At 47.8% G+C, this 19,933-nt stretch overlaps 1 protein-coding gene across 2 annotated transcripts in view; it reads left to right on the top strand.

The window, feature by feature from the left end:
• The window catches only part of Mgat4a (alpha-1,3-mannosyl-glycoprotein 4-beta-N-acetylglucosaminyltransferase A), an 81,253-nt gene that overhangs the window by 56,047 nt on the left and 5,273 nt on the right, over positions 1 to 19,933 (top strand). The window contains exons 6-14 of one of the 2 annotated variants that reach the window (XM_021631549.2): positions 5,479 to 5,525; positions 7,203 to 7,316; positions 8,202 to 8,277; positions 12,395 to 12,509; positions 13,806 to 13,936; positions 14,775 to 14,879; positions 14,973 to 15,166; positions 17,599 to 17,677; positions 18,642 to 18,708. In XM_021631549.2, coding sequence (XP_021487224.1) covers positions 5,479 to 5,525; positions 7,203 to 7,316; positions 8,202 to 8,277; positions 12,395 to 12,509; positions 13,806 to 13,936; positions 14,775 to 14,879; positions 14,973 to 15,166; positions 17,599 to 17,677; positions 18,642 to 18,708 — 928 coding nt within the window. Of the gene's footprint in view, positions 1 to 5,478; positions 5,526 to 7,202; positions 7,317 to 8,201; positions 8,278 to 12,394; positions 12,510 to 13,805; positions 13,937 to 14,771; positions 14,880 to 14,972; positions 15,167 to 17,598; positions 17,678 to 18,641; positions 18,709 to 19,933 lie in introns of both variants that reach the window. The other variant, XM_021631548.2, reaches the window with a different exon arrangement.

The following is a 19,933-nucleotide window of genomic DNA, read 5'->3' as shown; positions in this document are numbered from 1 at the left end:
AAGAAGAAGAAGAAGAAGAAGAAGTGGTGAGAGGGTTATTTTAATCACTCTTTTCCATTGGAGAACCGAGTCCATTTTGGTTCACAGCTCACTGCAGGCAAGGATTTCTTCTGCCATCTTTCTCATGGTTCTCCGGTTCAGCTGGCAGTGTGTTCTTTCTTACTGTCTTCCTCTGTGGTTTCGTGTTGTGCAGTGCTTTGAATGCTTTCTGGTTTTGTTTCCTGCTTCTCCTGAGGAGTTTTGCTTTGCAGTTGTGGTGAGGCTCACACAGAAAAACCCAGTAACCTAACTTGGGTGGTGTTCAAACAACTCTTCGCCTTTATGTCCCCTCCCTCCTTGTTTCTGATTGGAGTCTTCCCATCATTTTCTAATGTTTATGTTCACTGTAGTTAATAAACTTTGTACTCAGGGCCGAGTTGCTTTCTAAATGCCAGCACAGTCGTAGAGAAAGCTGAATGCAGCCATTTCCCACCAAGTTTGTTCTTTGATATCCTCAGTGCCTTAGAAATGTGTATGGATGTCTGCCTGCTAGTACGTCTGTACTATTTCCATTCCCAGTACCCAAGGGGGCCGAAAGAGGGGCTCAGATACCCTAGAACTAGAGTTACAGCCACGTGGATGCTGGGAATCAAAGTCGGGCACCCTGGAAGAGCAGCCAGCATTCCTAACCATTGAGCCACCCCTCTAGCCCCTAATTATTGGAGGCTTTTATGTCAGCTCAAAGAACTTTCGCCAGTAAGTGCTACAAAGTGATGGACTTAGGTACCCCCCCTCCATTTCTTTCTATAGAGTTTAGACATTTGTGCTATGTACAGGGTAGGCAGGATTGTGTCATTGCACACATGGAGAGCACAGAACAACTTCTGGAGATGGGTTCTGGCCACAGGTTGGTTCTCTTTCCCTGAGAATTAAACTTAATTGTGGCAGCAAGAGCCACCTCGCCAGTCCTGTTTTTCCATTTCTGGAAGGCAGCTTTGCGGGGTACTTGTGTCATTTTCAGTTCCTTGACTATATTACTTAGTTTTCCTGTCCCGTCGGGTTCCTGTTAAGAAATCCGCTAATAGCTGTGTTGATAATCCTTTGTAGGTGCTAGTTCTCCTATCTTTCTGCTTTCAGGGGTTTCCCCTTTGAGTTTTGATAGGTGGGATTGGGACTCACTGGTGACCTCTTCTGACACTACATGGAGTTGGCCAAGACTCTCTGAGCCGGCTCTTACTGAACTACTTAGGCAGGCCTTGAACTGCCAGCCTCCCGAGTAACGAAAATCACAGACCCGAATCACCAGGCGTGGGCATATTTATTTCTGCATATTCTTGTGAAGATTCCTCGGAATCCTTTGACAGCCAGCTTGGTAGATCTTTAAGTTCACTGCAGGCGTTGCAGTAGGCTCTGTGAGGGGGGTGGGCCATGGAAAGGGGCTTGACCCCATGTGTCCCTGGAGTTTCTGTGGTTTGGGAAACAGCGCCCTCTTCTGGCCTTTGTAGGTGTTGCTTCGCAGAGATAAAAACTATCTGGGTTAGCATGTTATTCTGGAAGGGACCCCCGTCTGGTGACAGTGTGGACAATATTGCCTGAGTCTCTGCTTGGGTGTCTTGCAAAGTGGTCCTGTAGCAATTTCCGGCCCAAGCACCCATAACCACACCAACTGTAATCTGCAGCTGGAGGGGCAGGTGCGAGCCAAGGCCCCAGGTTAGGCAGAGTTGCTGTTGAGATTGCGTGTGTTGAGAGGCCGTGCTCCTTTGAGGTGCTCGCTTGAAGATGGCTTCCCCCGTCAGGGTGCGGCTGTGGGGTGCTTTGGGATATACTGTCTGACAGCCGTAGCCCAAGGCTGCTGTGTAGAGTGTGGGTTGGGACTCTTGTCCCTAGGCAGGGTCTTTGAAGGCTTTATGGCTGAGGGGAGGCACTGCTCTGACTGCTTAGGGCAAGCATGGCTGCTGTGTGCCGGTGGCGGGCCCCTGGGTGGGTTCTGAGGCTGGGCAGGAAGGCTAGCTGTTCAGGAATTAGGACTAAGCTGGATTTCCTCAGTGCTTCTGAGAGTGACCAGGTCAGCTTTGTGCGTGGGCTGCTGTGCCAGCTATGTAACACCATGACCACAGTGCTTGTCACTGAGACCACTTCCTTTCTCTGTGACCTCACTTCCTTTCTCCGGATCTTCCTTAGGTGCTTCTGTAGTTAAGCCATTGCAGCCAGCATCCCCAAGATGAGACTAGAATGGGCTTCCTGGAACATGTCTCAAGATGCTAAGGGCATCTGGATTCTTCCTCTAGAGGACTGGGAACCAGGGACATCCTTTCCATACGGCCCTGAGCTAAAGGAAAGGGCACACTGCAGTAATTCTCCAAATATTGGGGTCTCGGAGATTGCCAGTTGCAATTTTCCTGGTGGAGGAGGAGCTTGACCTCTGGTTCCTGCTGCTGGCATCACCTCTCAGGCCCACCCTCGCAGATACCCCACTTTTGCACATCTGCCCCTGAGTGAGGCTGAACAACCATGGCGTTCCTCGTTGCTGCGTGTGCAGCATGAGATGCTGGTTTTCCTACTGCTCTGCACTTCACTTCTGTTTGTCTGACTTGCAGTATAGTCAGCTCATCCATTTCAGTCAGGCTGGGCTGCTGTCATGCCAGGGTGTTTTAGAACACTTCCACAGCCCTAAAGAGAAAACCCATTCATCTCTCTCCTGGAGCCTGAGCCAGCGTTAATCTGCTTTCTGCTGCTGTAGTCTCTGTGTGGGGTGGATCTTAGGAACGCAGTTGTAGGGTGCATGGCCCTTTGCATTGTGATTTATGGAATTCATCTTCAAGGTTCATCTGTTTCAACACGTGGAAGAAATACCTCTTGTTGACCCTTTTTTGTTTGGTTTTGTTTTTTCTTTGATTGATATCTTTCCTTTACTTCCTTTCTCTTTTTTGTCCCCTTCTTCCCTCCCTCCCTTCCTTCTTTCCTTTCTTTCTTCCTTCTTTTCTCTTCTCTTCTCTTCTCTTCTCTTCTCTTCTCTTCTCTTCTCTTCTCTTCTCTTCTCTTCTCTTCTCTTTTCTCCTCTCCTCTTCTCTTCTTTCTTCTTTTCAGCAAGGTTTCACTAAGTAGCTTCATCTGGCCTGGACCTCTGTAGACTAAGATGTCCTCCAACTCACAGCAGTGCACCTGCCTATGCCTCCCAAGCCCTGGCCTTACAGAGCCTGCATAAGCAAGTGGCCACTCTGTCCGTTACGCTCCACTTTGGTTTGTAAGGCTAGCGGGGTCTGCCTCGGAGCCTGGATCTCACACTAGCCTGGTTGTCTGGCGAGCCTCAGGGGCCTCCTATCTCCTCATCCCCAGCCGTGGGATTTGGGGCAGGTGCCTCCATACCTGTTCCTCTGCCCCATTCGGGTGCTGGGGGTCTAGTCTTTGGTCCTTGTGCCTATTGACCGAGCCACCTCCAGCCCGTCTTTGCTTCCTGTGCATATTTAATCCCACTCCTGGCCTATGCATACCCCAGTTTTCAGTTCACAGACTTGAGTGACTCCTTTTATTACAGTTTCCATAGGCTGTTTAACACACCTCTGGCAAAATGACGTTCTTACGGTGCGCAGCTCTCGAGTGCCCAGCCGTGTCCCCAGCCACAGACGGAGGGGCCAGGAGAAGTCCCATTGGAGACACCTGGCTAGTGTGGGTCCATCGAGTCTAGAGTGGTCAGAGGTTGGGTTTCTTCGGAGGAGCCCCGCCCCACCCCCAGGCTTCAGCAGATCCCAGAGTGATTTAAGTCTCTTGCCTAGAAGGACACCAGGCACAGCCGTTTCAGCAGATTTTCTGTAGATATGTCAATAGGTAGGTAACGGTGATGGGGGATGGCGGACCCTGTTCTGTAGGGCTGTGTTTTGTATTGCCCATAAGCTGACGTACAGCTCACATTAAAAAAAAAACAAACAAAAACACCCTGCATTCCCACGAAATCCCCCCTGGATCTCTGCCTCAGATCAGCCTGCCAGGAGCAGAGGGCAGGCTCTGCTTGTCTCTCCCTGTTCTGTTGCTTTAGACAGTCATGTCACGTGGGCTCACGGGCAAGTGTTTATCAGGATGTTTCTGAGCACATTGTTGCCTATGCAAACCATGCTTTGTTACAGTCTGCAAAATCACAACCGCAGATACTTTTTGGTCAAGCATGTGGGTGATTGTTTAAGACTAGATCCGACATTTGGGCTCATGTGAGGGGAGAGGAAAGGGGGTTGGTCTGTGTTGTGTCTCTAAAGCTTCTTAAGCGTTTGAAGGATGGGACATTATGTAGTTACTTTATTATTAAATCAGTAAGCTTAATAAAAGTTGGAATTTCAATTAACAGAAATTAAAGTTAAATGAGGCAAAAATGTATATTAGTTTTTAAATGAGGTTTTCTCGTTACTTTCAGTATTAAGCATTTTCTTTTTACCTGTCAGCATTAGGTGTTTGATGTTCATAACATAGATCAGATTCTACATATCACTGATTTGTCTTCATAGGGGACAGTATTAAAGTTGCCACCGAGTTTTAAATGGGTAGAGAATTGTGTTGGCTAGTTTTATGTCAACTTGATACAAGCTAGAGTCACCGCAGAGGAGGGAGCCTAGGCTGAGAAGACACCTCAATAAATCCCACTGTAGGCAAGCCTGTAGGGCGTTTTCTTAATTACTGATTGATGCAGAAGGGCTCAGCCATGGTGGGTGGAGCCACCTCTGGGCAGGTGGTCCTGGATTATATAAGGAAGCAGGCTGACCCAGGCCACAAGCCACACCCCTCCTCGGCCTCTGCATGGGCTCCAGGCTCCAGTGTGAGTTCCTGTCCTGACTTAGTCAGTGAGCAGCTGTTACCTGGAAGCATGAGCAGAATAAACCATTTCCTCCCAGTTTGCTTTTGGCCCTGATGTGACCCTAACTAAGACAAGGATATTGGATTTTCAGGGGTTTTGTTGTGTGCGTGTTTGGTTTGGGTGGCATTGCAGATCTAACCTAGGGCCTGGCTCCTGTAGGGCAGAGAGAGGTTCCACCGTTGAGCTACATCCTCCGCCTAGAATTTTCATTGCTTATAACTGAACACACCCTTTATTTCTAAATGTGGTTATCATCCTCGTGATGTGAGTTCTCAGTATTAATATAATAATGTAGTATGAAGCTGCTTTTTAATTAGATAGGTGTATTTAATTTAATATATCTCTAAGGTTTCTTTCTTCCCCTGCCTTTTTTCTCCTTTTAATAGAAGAGAAAATTAGAGCTCAGAGAAGTACCACAGACTAGTTTTGGAGATGAACCCTGAGCCGTAATTTCAGTGTCATGGTTCCAAGCACTGCAGCAGGCTGCTTACACACCTGTGCACACTCGCCGCTTAAGAGCTCGGGTGTTTTGGGAGAAATAGGAATTGCTTTATGTTTAGTTTTTATAGTACACACACACATACATGCAGGCTAACACTCACTCATAAAATAAAAATGTAAAGTGAAATAAAAACTATAATACTTTTTCTCTTTCCCAGACAGATCTTGATTATGTCCACAGCGTTGTAGCCAACCTGGAGAAAGAGTAAGTTTTCTGACCTACAAAAATGAAACTGTTTTCTTGCTGTTATGTTTGGCTTTTTGTTAAATTTTCTTCCTTTCTAATTCATTTCTCTGTTCATTGGTGTCAGCGCCATTTACATTCTCATTAAGTAGCTGTATATAAATCTGGGGTCTGGTGGGTAAATCAGTTAATTCCACTGCAGAAAAGATTTGAACAGCATCTGCAAGCTGATCACTCCCAACAGGTGATCTTTACTCTTGAAAGAGGAGAGAGAGAGGTACAGTTGTACAGAACTATTGAATCTTTCACCTCTACTCACTGAGCAAATGCGTTGTCAGGACAGACAGGAAAACGGAGCCATTTCTAAGCACATTTTTCTGTCCTGCCAAGGCTGGGCCCCAGTTTCCTGTGGGCAGGTGAAGCCAGGCTTAGGGTGTTTAAGGCATTGTCGTGTTTTATAACCTCGCTCGCCGATGTTCAGGTCAGACCTGGCAGGCTTTTTGGTGACTCTCCTCTGTCACCTCTACCCACCCAGAGCCCCTCCCCACATACATAATACATGTAATTAAAAATCATAAAAATACTTAAAAAGAAAAGACTTAGAAGCAGTCTTTCTTCGCTACCTCCATGCTTAAAATAATTTCTCCTGTCAATCAAAATATGGAAGCTGGAGATTTTAGAAGTATTATGTATACTTCAGGGTCAAATTATCATGTGTAAAATTTTCCTCAAGTGCTTCATTCTTGGCAGTCTCTAGAGAACAGGATGGTGTAAGGAAGCAGGGTAATGATGACTGGTTCAAAAGAAACCACATTTAGTTAGTGAAGTCTGACTCAAGAGCCTCAGAAAGGGTTTCTTGGCTGGCACCAATGATCAGGCTAGGTGATTCGTGGCTTTGGGGGCTCTGTGCATAGTAGGATGTGTGTCAGAATTCTTGGCATCTTTTCATTAGACGTCAGTAGAATTGTCACTAGTTGTGATGACCAAAATGTCCTCGGGCCCACTGACTATTCCCGGAAGGGATAAAGCTGCCTTGTGTTTAAAAACCCTGGTTTGGAATGGCAGAGCCTGCAGCCTACAACTGAAGCTCTCTGAGTGTCGAAGAACAATGTGCCCTTAAATTTGAAACAAAAAATAATAATAATCACACTGATTTGTTAGTATACGTGTGCTGCCGTGTGTGTGTGGAGGTGAGAGGAACTTCTGGGGTCGTCTCTTCTTCCACTGTGTGTGTCCTGGGCGTGAGTCCACCGGGCTTTGGGGGGCAGCCATCTCAGCAGCCCAGAAAGATGAAAGAATTTTGTCTTTTCATCAGTACTATATTTTGGGTGAGCACACAGATTCATTTGTTGGCTTTTTTTTTCCTTGAGCTCTCCACTTCCTGTGAGACCTTCCTTGATTGGCTTTTAAGGTGCTAATGCCTGCAGTTTGCCTCCTCTCTCTCTCTGCTACGTTTCAGTGTTTCTACCCTGACATTCTACTGCCTTTTAAAAGCACAGCTGAAACTCACAAATGTGTGTTAGTAGGGGTTTGTGCTTTCTGCCCAGGGTCGAGCTGCCTTCAGGTGCCCCGGCCCCTCCCTCCCAGGCTGCCCCTCTGTTTCCTCATGTGTTTTCATGTTCAGTGTGGTACGTGGTGCATCAAGGCGGATGAAATCCCACAGAGCGAAGATAACACAACTAACCCTTCTCTTGGTAGGTTTTCTAAAGAAATCAGCTCCGGCCTGCTGGAGGTAATCTCCCCTCCTGAAAGCTATTACCCCGACTTGACAAACCTGAAGGAGACCTTCGGGGACTCAAAGGAGAGAGTAAGGTGAGGCTCGCTTTTCTCTCACGCTGATGCCCAGCCAGCCAATACTCAGGATGTCGGGGTGCCATGGGGAGCTAGTTTGTCAGGGCTTGTTGGCTCAGGATGTATTCTGAGAGGTGGGTGTGGCTGAGCTGAGCTTCCGATGGCTGTTCGTTCTGCCTCCTTGAGCTGATTTGGGGACCCCATCTCTAACTCAGCATTAATTAGTATGTTTCTGTCAGTCACTAGGAATTTACTGAACAGATTACCACTGTAGGTTGAAATGTGTTTTAAACGCATTAACACATAGTATTAGTTAATGTTTGTATTCAGTGTGCATTTTCAGTCTCCAGCAGTGTTCAATTCATAGCCCTCGACACCAGCCTCATCTTCCCTCAGGCAGACTCTGCCAAGCCCTAGTTCAAGGAGACATTAAGAAAAGCTTTGTGGACAAGGCAGTCTGGGAAATACTGGATCGTAGATCAGAAGTAGAGCGTTAGCCGGGCATGCGTGGAGCCTTGAGTTCTGTCCCCAGGACCTCAGGGAGGGTGCCCAGTGCTGGATATTTTAGCATCTCTTACACTGATCCCTCTAGAGGGGGACGCATGTGCAGGGCTGCCCAGGTCTTTGCTGGAGAGCCTTCCGTGCCCGGGCTAGTCTTCTCAAGAGTAACATGGTGATAAAGGCTTCATTGGAGGAGGCCACTTGTGCACCATGTCTCGTGTGTGTGTGTGTGTGTGTGTGTGTGTGTGTGTGTGTACGCGTGTGCGCGTGTGCGCGTGCGTGCGTGTGTGTGTGTGTGTGTGTGTGTGTGTGTGTGTGTTACAACAGAAGTAAGGTTCATGCATGTAATCTGAGTTTGCTAACTCTGAGTGGTTCCTAACTTATTCTCTGAACTGTTCATTTCAGATGGAGAACCAAGCAGAACCTGGATTATTGTTTTCTAATGATGTATGCTCAGGACAAGGGCATCTATTATATTCAGGTAAGAGGCGGGGCTCTTAGGGTTTTTTTTGCTTGTTGGTTTGTTTCTTTGTTTGAGTTAGGGTCTCACTCTGCAGATCGACTGGTCTGGATTTTGCTTTGTAGCCCAGGCTGGTCTCAAACTCACAGGGTCTCCCTGCCTCTGCCTCCCTGGCGCTGGGATTAAAGGTGTGCACCTATCACACCAGGCTGTTCTCAGCATTTTAAAGAGAAGGTGTAAAGGGCATGTTAGTGCGCCCCTTTCTTAGCCTTTTTCTTTGGTGATTTTAATTTTTTGTTTGTTTTTGTTTTTTTTCAAGACAGGGTTTCTCTGCGTAGCCTTGGCTGTCCTGGACTCACTCTATAAACCAGGCTCGTCTCAAAATCACAAAAATCCACCTGCCTCTGCGTCCCACCATCACACCAGGCCATTTTTTTTTCTTTTAAGTAAAATACATTTATTAAAATAGAAAAAGAAATCTTTTCGCTTCTAAAAGATTTGAAATGTAAGGGTCAGGCACACATCGCTCAGAATGAGTTTTGTTTCCTGTTTCTTTGTAAAGATGAGCATAGTCCATGAGCATAGTCTGTGTGTAGTTTCACAGTGTCCGGGTGCAGAGTCTGTTTCACGTGGGCATGGAAGCTGGGAAGGTAGATTAGAGAGCAGCTGTGCCGTTCAGAAAGTTTCTTGTCGGTGGGAGTATGCATGTGTGCATATTTGTAGGGGCCAGAGGTCAATGTTGGGAGTCTCCCTCAGTCAATCTTTACCTTGTTTTGGGGGCAGAGTCTCTAGCTGGACCTGGAACTTGTCAGGCCAGCTGAACCGGAGCTAGCAAGCTCCAGAGCCTCCCGCCTGCTCAGTGTGGGATTTCAGGCAGGCCCTGCCATGATTGGCCTTGTGGCATGGGTGATAGGCTGTGAACTCGCATATCTCTGCTTGCACAGCTGGCTGGCCTCAAGCTTGGGGGTTTCCGTTTCTGCCTTTGAGTGCTGGAGTTACATACATGCAGTACTTGTTTTCTTTGATTTCTATAGTAACATTTGATAGTTCAGCAGGAATACGACTTTCACTTCTTAAGCTCTTCCTAAATACCTGAGCCTTTTTAGTGATCTACTGAATGAGATTAAAACAAAACTGGGTCGGGGCATTGGCTGCTGTTAGTGGGTAGAAATGAGGATGTGTCAATGTAGAATAATTTTAGTTCAGAATTGGCTGCTCTGGCATGAGGTCACATCCAGAGACCTTCTAGGTCTGTGTGATCTGGCTGGAATACAAACATCTTTAATCCAGGAGACAGAGGCAAGCAGATCTGAGTTCAAGGCCAGCTTGGGGACTAGAGTGCGTCTCTGTGTTGTCCAAATGGAGGGAGGCCTGGTGGTTCTCTGTGGTACTGCAGCCGCTTGCACCGAAACGAGGGCCTTTGTTCTTGTCCTCTGGTGGGTGCCTGCCTTGTTCCTGTCCATACTTTGATTGAAAGGAGACGGCAACAACACTTCCAGGATGCACACCAGAAAGGCTCCAGGGATTTGTAACTGATTTCTCTGATGAGAGAGCAGTCAGGGGTTGGGAAACCATGCCCAGGGGAGGTGACCTGGCTGCTGCATGCTCTGATTGTAAAGTCATATCTCTGTGGATGAAGGAGGGTCTGGGGTTTGCCCGTTCACTCTCTTGCTAATGTCTTAAATCTTTAAATGTTTGTCTAGGAGCTTCAGCATCTGTTTTAATACCCTGCTGGGTAGAGTCTTTCGGAGGCCCTCTGTGGTTGCCTCCTGTCCTGTTCCTTGTTTTCATCCTCTTCTGGTGTCTCTCCCATTTGGCTTTCTGAATGAGGATTGAGCATCTTACCCAGGGTCCCCCTTCTTGCTTTAGGTGTACAGATTTCAGCAGGGTATTAAAGCAGATGCTGAGACTCATAGCCAAACTTTGGGCAGAGTGCAGGGAATCTTATGAAAGAAGGGGGAGATAGAAAGGCCTGGAGGAGACAGGAGCTCCACAAGGAGAGCAACAGAACCAAAAAATTTGGGCACAGGGGTCTTTTCTGAGATTGCTACTCTAACCAAGGACCATGCATGGAGATAACCTAGAACTCCTGCACAGATATAGCCCATGGCAGCTCAGCCTCCAAATGGGCTCCCTAGCAAGGGGAACAGGGGCTTTCTCTGACATGAACTCAGTGGCTGGTTCTTTGATCACATCCCCCTGAGGTGTGGGGGAGGGGGGCTTACCGGGCCACAGAGGAAGACAATGCAGACTGTCCTGATGAGACCTGATAGGCTAGGCTCAGAGGGAAGGGGAGGAGGATCTCCCCTGTCAGTGGACTGGGGACAGGGCAGGGAGGAGATAAGGGAGGGAGGGCGGAATTGGGAGGGGCTGAGGGAGGGGGCTACAAAGTGAATAAATTGTAATAAATAAAATTTTTAAATCTTTAACAGTTACAGGAAACACACACACACACACACACACACACACACACACACACACTGCCTCAAAACCAGTTTAGTGTTGCAACATAATATCAAAAGCCTTAAATGCCAGTAATGGAAATTGCTGTGGTTTTAAATTATTTCTTGGAGTAACATTATTCTTGTACCATTACCTTTTGTTGGTCATTTACACAAAATTTGTCTAAATTTTCAGCTCTACAAAGATGGCTGATTTTTTTCTGAAAATGGGATGTTTCCCCCTGAGCTTGTTCCTCAGGAAATAGAGTTGTTTTCTATTCTGGTCTTTCTAGTTGGGCGGTAGGAATCCTCTCCCTGAGTTCACTGTCATCTTCCTACAGAGTGCTAGTAGGGCAAGCAGCTTCGAAAGCCTTCAGATGGAGGGCTTGAAATGTTTGCAAAGGAAAGGGATCACCTCTAGAAAACCTAAGGAAAGCAGGGCTGAAGATGGGGAATCAAAGGAATGTATCTTTCACATCGTGGATGTCTCCTAGGGCTGTGGCTTCGCGGTCACACACGTGGGGGCTTCACAGCCGCGGCTTCTAAGGGATGCTTTGGCAGGAGGTAGTCTCGTGGGGGGGTGCTGGCCGGTCTGCATGCCACCCTGTCTTCAGTGCCAGCATTGGAAAAATACAAGGAAAAGAGTAGAGCCAGGGCAGCTGCATCATTAAAGGTTTATGCTTAAAGAAAAAGAAGAAAGAAGATTCCAACCATCCCACTTCAACCCTGCGGCCTGGGGTCAGGTTCACAGTGGCAGCAGCAGACCATTTTTTTAAAGGGACGTCTTGCCAAACCTCCAATTACGTTCTCGTCCTAGAAGACCCAGAGCTTTGATGCCTCTCAGTCATTTCCCTCGGTCAGGGTGACGTTTAAGCTTCAGATTTCTGCTCTGGCGTCACGTTTGGGTGAACATCTCCTGTCTTAGAGTTCCCAGAGTACTTTGCATATCCCAGTAATGATGCAGGCGAGCGTCGGGAATAGTTGAGTGACCTGGGACTCTCCTTGGTTTGGGCTGTGCACACACTCAGAGTCCTGAAGTTGGGAGCCCGAGGCACTAAGCTCCTTTCTCATCCGTCAGTCACCCGGGGCCCCAGCCTGCCTTGCGCCGTATACACACCCACCAGGAATGATGAAGTAGGTTTCTTCCCCCTCAGCGAATTCTGTTCAACCAACTTTCGGATGCAAAGGTTGGTCTGGGCTGAACCATTTGGGGTGCAAAGCTGGCCCTAAGTAAACGTTTAGGGAGAATCCCCCATTCAGCAGCTTATGCCTGCATGTAACACACACATACACACATACACACACACACATATATCAAACATACGAACACACACATATATTTATATATACTTAGCTATACACACACACACAGCCTGAGACAGAATTTTACGTACTCTGTCAGAATGCAAAGCTGTCAGATGGATGCACACCCAGGATTCATGTTGGTCCTCTCAGCGAGCCAGGTGGACAGTAGATGAGGGAAGGTGCTGGCTTCCCTTTGACCTCTGACCCAGGTAGTTGACCCACAGAGTATATCTTTTGTTTTGACCACATCCATTTTTATATTTTCGTCGATTTTAACCATAGTTTTCTTGATTTTCGTGAGCATGTGCTTAGATTTTTTTCACAGTAACACCACTGTACCCCTTTTCTTCTCTTTTTGACTGATTAACTATGCTGTTCAACTTTTTTTCTAGCTTGAAGATGATATTATTGTCAAACAAAACTATTTCAATACCATAAAAAACTTTGCACTTCAACTTTCTTCTGAGGAGTGGATGATTCTGGAGTTTTCCCAGCTTGGCTTCATTGGTAAGAAAAGTGTTTGATTTATCTGCTTTACAAAACAGTTAAGCCCCAGAATCTTAAACCAATTGCTTTTTCTTTTTCTTTGACCAAAAAAAGTTACCTTTTCCCAGGGAAATTGATTGGTGTTGAGAAAATTAAACTCAGGTAAATCTCCTCAGGCACAGTGATGAACGTGATTCTGTGAGTTCTGTGGTATAGCGTGGCCGTTGGAGTGCCGTACATGGCCATCTCGGTGCTGGGAACATACATGTCTTATGTCTTCTGACACCTTCAGTTCCTTTGTGCTTACAACCCTGGGGTTCGTCCCCGAAGCATGGCATGATGGGTTCTTAGCGGGGGCACGCAGCCCTTGCCTAGCCATTACTCCTCATTCATCTGTTTCTTTCACGAACTGTTTGGGGTGCTTGTTTTAAAGCCTTTGAGGGAATAGTGTCCCTAAAATAGTCAGCGAAAAAGAATATATTTGAAGGTGAATGAGTGAGGGAAATTTACAGGGTTTAAAAATAACCTCTCAAGCCAGGTGTGGTGGTGCACACCTGAGATTCTTGTGAAGCCTTCATCTGAGAGGCAGAGACAGGAGGCGCTCAAGGTCAAGGCTGGCAAGGCAGTGGGGTTCTGACTGTAAGGGCTGCAATGTAGCTTAGTGCAGATCTCCTGCCTAGCGTGTCTGAGACCTCAGGTACACCCCAGCCCCCAGATACTAGGGGCTCAGTCTCTGACCTTGTTTGTCATTTAACTCAAAACTTGTTTTAAAATTCACAAAAATTCAGTTTTAGTGAAACAAAATTAGTAAGCCTTTTCCTCAGCCTCCTGGCACTTCTCCTCCTGCATCCGTTCCTCTGCTTTTTGTATAGGTATTGATTTAGATCCCTGTTGCCTCCCTCCACCCTTTCCCTCCTCTCTCTTCCTCCCCTCCCCTTTCCTCACAAATTTAGGGCCTCACAGTGCTAGGCAAGTGCTCTACCACTGAGCTGTATTCCCAGCCCTACACACTTTTGTTTTTTTTTTAAACATATATCTCTCAAATTCCTTTGTTTATGGGAACAGTCATACTAAGATACAGGGGAAAAAAATCTGACTTGATTTCTGAATCCTTTAAGCAACTTTGTGTGCTAGCCTTTGTGGTAATAGCAGGAGTTGGCCACTTGTGTTTGCTTCAGACCAGTCAGGACAGTGTTTAGCTAAAGCGGCTTTGCCCTTGCTGATGGGCATGAAGCCTCTTGCGCTCGGAGGTCCCTTCTGCAGGCGTCTTGGGGGTCAGCTCTCTGTGACAGCTGTTGACTGGGGATGTCTTTTCAGGAAAGATGTTCCAGGCGCCAGACCTCACCCTGGTGGTGGAGTTCATCTTCATGTTCTACAAGGAGAAGCCCATTGACTGGCTCCTGGACCACATTCTCTGGGTGAAGGTCTGCAACCCTGAAAAAGACGCTGTGAGTTAATTCCGCGTGGGGTCCCGCTGTGTAGCCCCAGGCTGGCCGAGAACCGAAGGTCCTCCTGCCCCAGCTATCCGAGTGCAGGCTTGTGCTGCGGCGCCTGGCCTGGGCATGTTTTGTTTATGGAAGAAACTTTTAGAGACATGAGGAGTTAAATAAGGCCACGGCAGGGAAACTGTCCCCTCCACTCCTCACGTGCTTGGCCTCCTTCTGAGACCGATTCACAGTTCTAATGTTGGAAAGGCTTCTGTGACTTGTTTGTTCTGTTGTTGTTTGTGGCACAGTGGTGTAAAGTGCTTTGAACAGCATGCAGGAAGGTCCTTGGTTCAAGACCAAGTCATGACAATGCGCGTGCTTGCATAAAGGAGGCATTTTTAAACGGTTTTGTTTTGTTGGTTTCTCTGTGTAGCCCTGGCTGTCCCAGAACTCACTTTTTTTGTAGACCAGGCTGGCCTCAAACTCACCCAGACCCAGATCCACCTGCCCCTGCCTCCAGAGTGCTAGGATTAAAAGCATGTGGCCCCAAGCCTGCCAGATTTATATGATAGTAGAAAACCCCTTGAGCGGACCCTGTTTCTAAGTGGCGGCTCCCCTTGTATGGTCCTGACGCTTTGCCGTGCTCTTCCTGTTGGCTGCCGCCCGACCTAGCTTGTGGAAGTGCATTTCCTTCCCTTTTGTCAGCCCCCCGCCCTTTCTCGGCTCTTTTGGGATCTTATTAGACCCCAGTACAGCCGAAAGGAGGACTAGATAGTAATGCTGAGGCTCACAGGGCGGCGGGGCTCACCTGCACTGCGTCACTCAGTGATCAAGTCCGATTCCTCTCACTGTCTAGAAGCACTGCGACCGACAGAAGGCAAATCTGCGCATCCGCTTCCGGCCTTCCCTCTTCCAGCACGTGGGTCTGCACTCCTCACTGTCGGGGAAAATCCAGAAGCTCACGGTAGGTGACTTCACGGGGCTTTTCCTAGCTGTGCGGCCGCCATTCGGTGCGCACACGAGCAGGTGTTGAGTCGGCGCGTGTGTGTCGTCCTAGGATAAAGATTACATGAAACCGTTGCTTCTCAAGATCCACGTGAACCCACCTGCAGAGGTGTCCACCTCCCTCAAGGTGTACCAAGGGCACACGCTGGAGAAGACCTACATGGGCGAGGACTTCTTCTGGGCCATCACCCCCACCGCTGGAGACTACATCTTGTTTAAGTTCGACAAACCGGTCAACGTAGAAAGGTCGGTGGCTGCGGGGCTGACATTTTGTCTTCGAGTCCAGACCTTCTGTTTATGGTGTGGTTCATGATAAAATGGGCTTTGTGCCAGTGGATTGAGGAGCTAGTCAGTCGCAGAATTCGGGGTTATAAATTAATTTCATACAGCTGAGTACGAAAAAACGCTTGCATTTTCAGGGATACCATCTGTTTTAATGTTCTGACTACACTGTTTTGCAAAATGTTACCCTCATTTGTGTGTGGAGACCAGAGAACAGCACGTGGGAATTGGGTATCTCCTCCCACCTTGTGGCTACTGGGGGTGGAACTCCGGTCCTCAGGCTTGGTAGCAAGCATCTTTATTTGCTGATCGTCTTGCTGGCCTTATGTTTGGTAGAGCCCATTATTTCTGAAATTAGACTTAATCTGTAATTTGTGCTACTTTGATTTCGACGTCTCCTTGAAATCTCAGATAGTTTCCATGTCTTTTTCTTAGACTGTCCCTGAGCACAGGAGAGCAGGTTATCCACTCAGCAGTCGGTGAAGTGGGAAATGTTCATGGTTCTGCTGCTTCAGGCCATCTTTAGCTCCCTACCGAGTTCACAACCCTTTTAGGTTTTGTGGCACTCACATTCATTTTATAAAATTTAGGACTGTTTTCTTGTGTTTGTAAATGTAATATCTGTGATCCGTTCAGCTCTACGCCCTTTGACTAAACTGTCAGTGGCACACTCACCATCCTCGGCCAGAAGTGTGTATGGGAATGGCCACCGACTCCGCGTCCTGCTGCCATGCTGGCACAGGCACCATCAGTGGGGCTGGAATTATTTTTAATTTATGGCTGCACGTAGGCCAGAGACGGACCTTGCTCAATCTCCTCCCGTTTCTTTTGAGGCAGGATCTCTCTGTTTCTCCTGGAACTCACTGGCTTGATGGGGCTGACATGATTGGCATGGTTGTTCAAGGGGATTGAACTTGGGTCTTTGCGCTTACAGATTCTTGCCAGCTGAGCCATCTTGGAAGCCCGGTCTCAAATTTTGTCAAGTGTGCTTTCTAGGTCCGTTGTAGTGATCACATGTTTTTCTCCAGCGGTTAGTATGATGGCCGACATTGATGTTTGACTCTCAGACTGGTCGCGTAGCTCTGGGCTCCACTCTGCATTCATGGCGTATAATTACTCTATATATCGTTGAATCAGTATACGAACATCCTGTTGTTTTGTGTGCATCCCCACGGGGCATGCTGGTGTGCAGCTTTCACTTTCTGCACTTTATTTGGTTTGGAATCAAGTAGTTCTGCCCGGTGAATCGGGAAGGGTTTCTTGTATTTTACGGCAGAGATTTGTGTTGATCTTTTAAAGATGCTGTATGGTATTCTCCAGGGCAGTTGAGAGACCTGCTCTCAAAGATTTCTTTTGGAGTGTTTTGTTTTTTCCCAAACAGTATTTCTCATCTGAAAATGCTAGGAAAAGCTCTCCTGCGTAGTTTAAAAATCAAATTCCTGTCACAGGAGATGTTTTCCCACAAATACCCACTCAAAGCAAGTTATCACCTGTAACCTTCTGGCTGAGGATTTTTCATGTGCAGGGTTCCTCTTGCCGGTTCTTACAAACTTAGATTAGTCACGAGCGGTGGGTGGGCACAGCTATATGCAATAGCAGAAGTTCATGCTGCACAGGTAGTTGGCCTGTTTCAGGGGACCAAAGGGATCATGGAAGCCAGAGTGAGAGCAGTGGGCTCCTCAGGCTCCTGAACCTAAACGTTTAGCCACTTGGTGTGACTAAACCAACACTAGTTATTTTGGTGTTTTTTTGTTTTGTTTTGTTTTGTTTGTTGAGACAGGGTGTTACTGTGTAGTCCTGGCTAGCCTGGAACTTGCTATGTAGACCAGGCTGGCCTCCAACTCATAGAGGTCTGCCTGCCTCTGCTCCAGACTGCTGGGATTAAAGGCGTGTGGCACTTCCGCCAGCTAATGTGAGGCACACTTTTGTATGTCCAAGCTGAGGCCTGAACTCAGGGCTTTGCACAGACTAAGCACATGCTCCAGCGCTGCGCCACACTCCTAACCCTGAAGCTCGGCTCTGAACTTGCTGTGACCATGCCTGGCCTTGTGAAAACTGTGACACGGATACTGTGATGAGGCGCTCCGTTTGCCATTGTTACATTCAGGGTTTCACGTGGGCAGCATCGCAAACAGGTCGGCCTGTTGCCACTTCTGTGTCTGTCGCGTGTTAAGCAGCAAGCATGCTGGCCCCTGACAGGCTAACACACAGCCTGGGGCTGCAGACTTAGGTTTCTGTAGTACTTTCGAGTCAGCTGGGTGGCTGCAGGTTCTGGGATGGTCAGCCAGTACCTTCAGACGCCTTCTGAGAGCTCGCTGTGGGGTGAGGGATGTGTTCTTGAATCAGTTACGCTCTAGTCTGACTCGTGTTTTTCATTCTTTGCTGTGTCTTTTCAGTTATTTGTTCCACAGCGGCAATCAAGAACACCCAGGAGACATCCTGGTGAACACAACTGTGGAGGTTCTGCCTCTCAAGGTATGGCTGCTGCTGCTGTTTCTGATGTTTTAGTTTCATTTCTGTTGCTCTGATAAGATGCCCTGACACAAAGCAACTTAGGGGAGAGAGATGGGGGGCTTATTTTAGCTTACAGTTCCAGGTTATAGGTCCTCGCTGTGGGGGAGTCGAGGCAGGAACTTTAAACATCAAGTCACATCGCAGCTGCATCGAGCAGCAGGGAGAAATGCACGCATGCGCACTCTCTTGTCTGTTTGCCTGTGTTCAGCTTGGTGTGTTCAGCTCGGTCTCTTCGCTCTGACATGGTTTAAGGACCCCTGCCTAGGGAAGGTTCTGCCCCCAGTGGGCTGGGTCTTCCCAAATCAGTTAATCAAGACGACTTCCTACAGATAGGCTCACAGGCCAACCAGTGTAGACAGCCCCTCATCCAGGCTTCCTTCCCAGGCGATCTCTAGTCAGGTTGACTCTTAAAGCCAATTGTCACCGTGGCTACTTAGAGGTTTTTTCAATAGATGAACAGAAATTCTGATAAGGTGTGGGACATTCATGGTGGGTGGTGATAACTTTCAAGTGTTGAATACCTGATAGTAATGTTCCCATCTGTTTTCTCTATAGTCTTCGTTTTGCTTTCTGTTGTTTGGTGACACTAGGAGAAGAGTTCCTATTCTGCCACAGGGAAGTCACTCTGTATTTTGAGTCCCACAGTGTCAGGTGCACACCTGGGTGGCTGATGAGGAATGTACAGAGTGCCTTCCCTGGCCTGTAAGGAATGCCCAGATTTCGTTAACATACAGTCTTCTCATTTTCCGGCCCATTGAAAGCGTGGTTGAAGTAACTTTTACTGACAAGTTTTCAGAATTCTCCACTGAGATGCCTTTTTTTTCCCCCCATAGGCGTGCCACAAATGCAGCTTCCTATACAAAGTTAAATCTGTTTTAAACAGGCATAATTACTTATACAGTTGCTGCTTCTATTTTTATTTTAGAGCGACAGTCTGGAAATCAGCAAAGAAACCAAAGACAAACGATTGCAAGATGGCTATTTCAGAATAGGTAATGTCTACTTAGCAATACGCCCCTAATTTCCTGGACTGAGTCCTGAAGCCATTTCAGATTCTTCTCAGCCATTAAGCGTTTGACAGTGTCGCCAGGGTGCTCTGGCTGTTACATGTTCTTGACCGGACAGGGCTTCAAATCCCAGGGTCCATCCCTGTGCTGTTGGCTTTTTCTGTCTCCTTTATCTCGGTGACAGTGACTCTTCCTTTGCTGCTTCTTTCTGGCCATCTTGTCCTGGATGGTCTTCACCGCTTCCATGTCCTCATCACCCTGGGGTTCTGACCCTCCATGTGGTGCTCGCCGACTGGCACCTGGGGAGCCTTGGAGGGTCTTAGGGATGGTGGTAAGTGGCATCAGGGTTCAGCTAGACGTTTAATGGGGAAAGCCAGGGAGAGAGGGGTCCCGAATAAACTGTAGGAGGGGGGCCGGAATTGAACTTTGTCAAACAGAGTTTCTCCATCCATCTAAAAGCAGGGGTGAAAGGAGCAGCTGGCCTGTAGGCAGTTTGTCGGACCCCTGCTGGGTGTGGTTTGGGGTAGAGAACATTCAGTTCAGTGGATTAAAGGTCTGAGCAGGCAGAAGAAGCCTCCCGTAGGGAGACCGGGACCCCGGGACCCCAGGACCCCGGGAAGGGAGCCCTGGCAGTGTGCAGAGCAACGAAGCCCCTCCCGTTGCCCACAGTCTGCGATCTTAATTGTGACCAAACACAGTGAGCTCACATCTTAGTACAAAGCCAAGACAGAAGAGAGTAGAGACGGGTCTGTAGCCTGCCGTGGGCAGGGTGGTCCCGGGGTTTCCAGAGTGGCTCTCTTCAGCCCCTTGACATAGTTTGGATTCATGTTTTCTTGGTGGCTGAGGCATACTGAATTGAATATTTTTCTTCGTCTTTATGTTCAGCTTACTTGCCATTAGTCGGGAATTTGCTTTTGGTGATTTTTGTGTGTGTGTTTTGTTTTCTGTATATATTCTGGAGAGCAATAATCCATGAGGTGAACCAGCGTCCTAATTTTCAGTGGCATTGTATATGGGGATTGTATAGAGCAGGCAGCACATCTAAAGTTCTTCTCAGTGGAGCCTTGGAAAGACACAATGTGTCTTTTACAGAACGTGTGAAACCGAACGTGTCTCCAGCAGGCCGTGTAGCTGTACCGTGGGCAGAGGCGTGCGCCTGCTCAGACAGGCTGCGTCCAAGGTCTCTAAAAGCAAGCTCACCAGTTGGCGG

This window comes from Meriones unguiculatus, chromosome 16 (assembly GCF_030254825.1).
Source record: "Meriones unguiculatus strain TT.TT164.6M chromosome 16, Bangor_MerUng_6.1, whole genome shotgun sequence".
Taxonomy (NCBI): Eukaryota; Metazoa; Chordata; class Mammalia; order Rodentia; family Muridae; genus Meriones; species Meriones unguiculatus.
The sequence above is the reverse complement of the archived record's forward strand: the minus strand, read 5'-3'. Positions and strand labels throughout refer to the sequence as shown.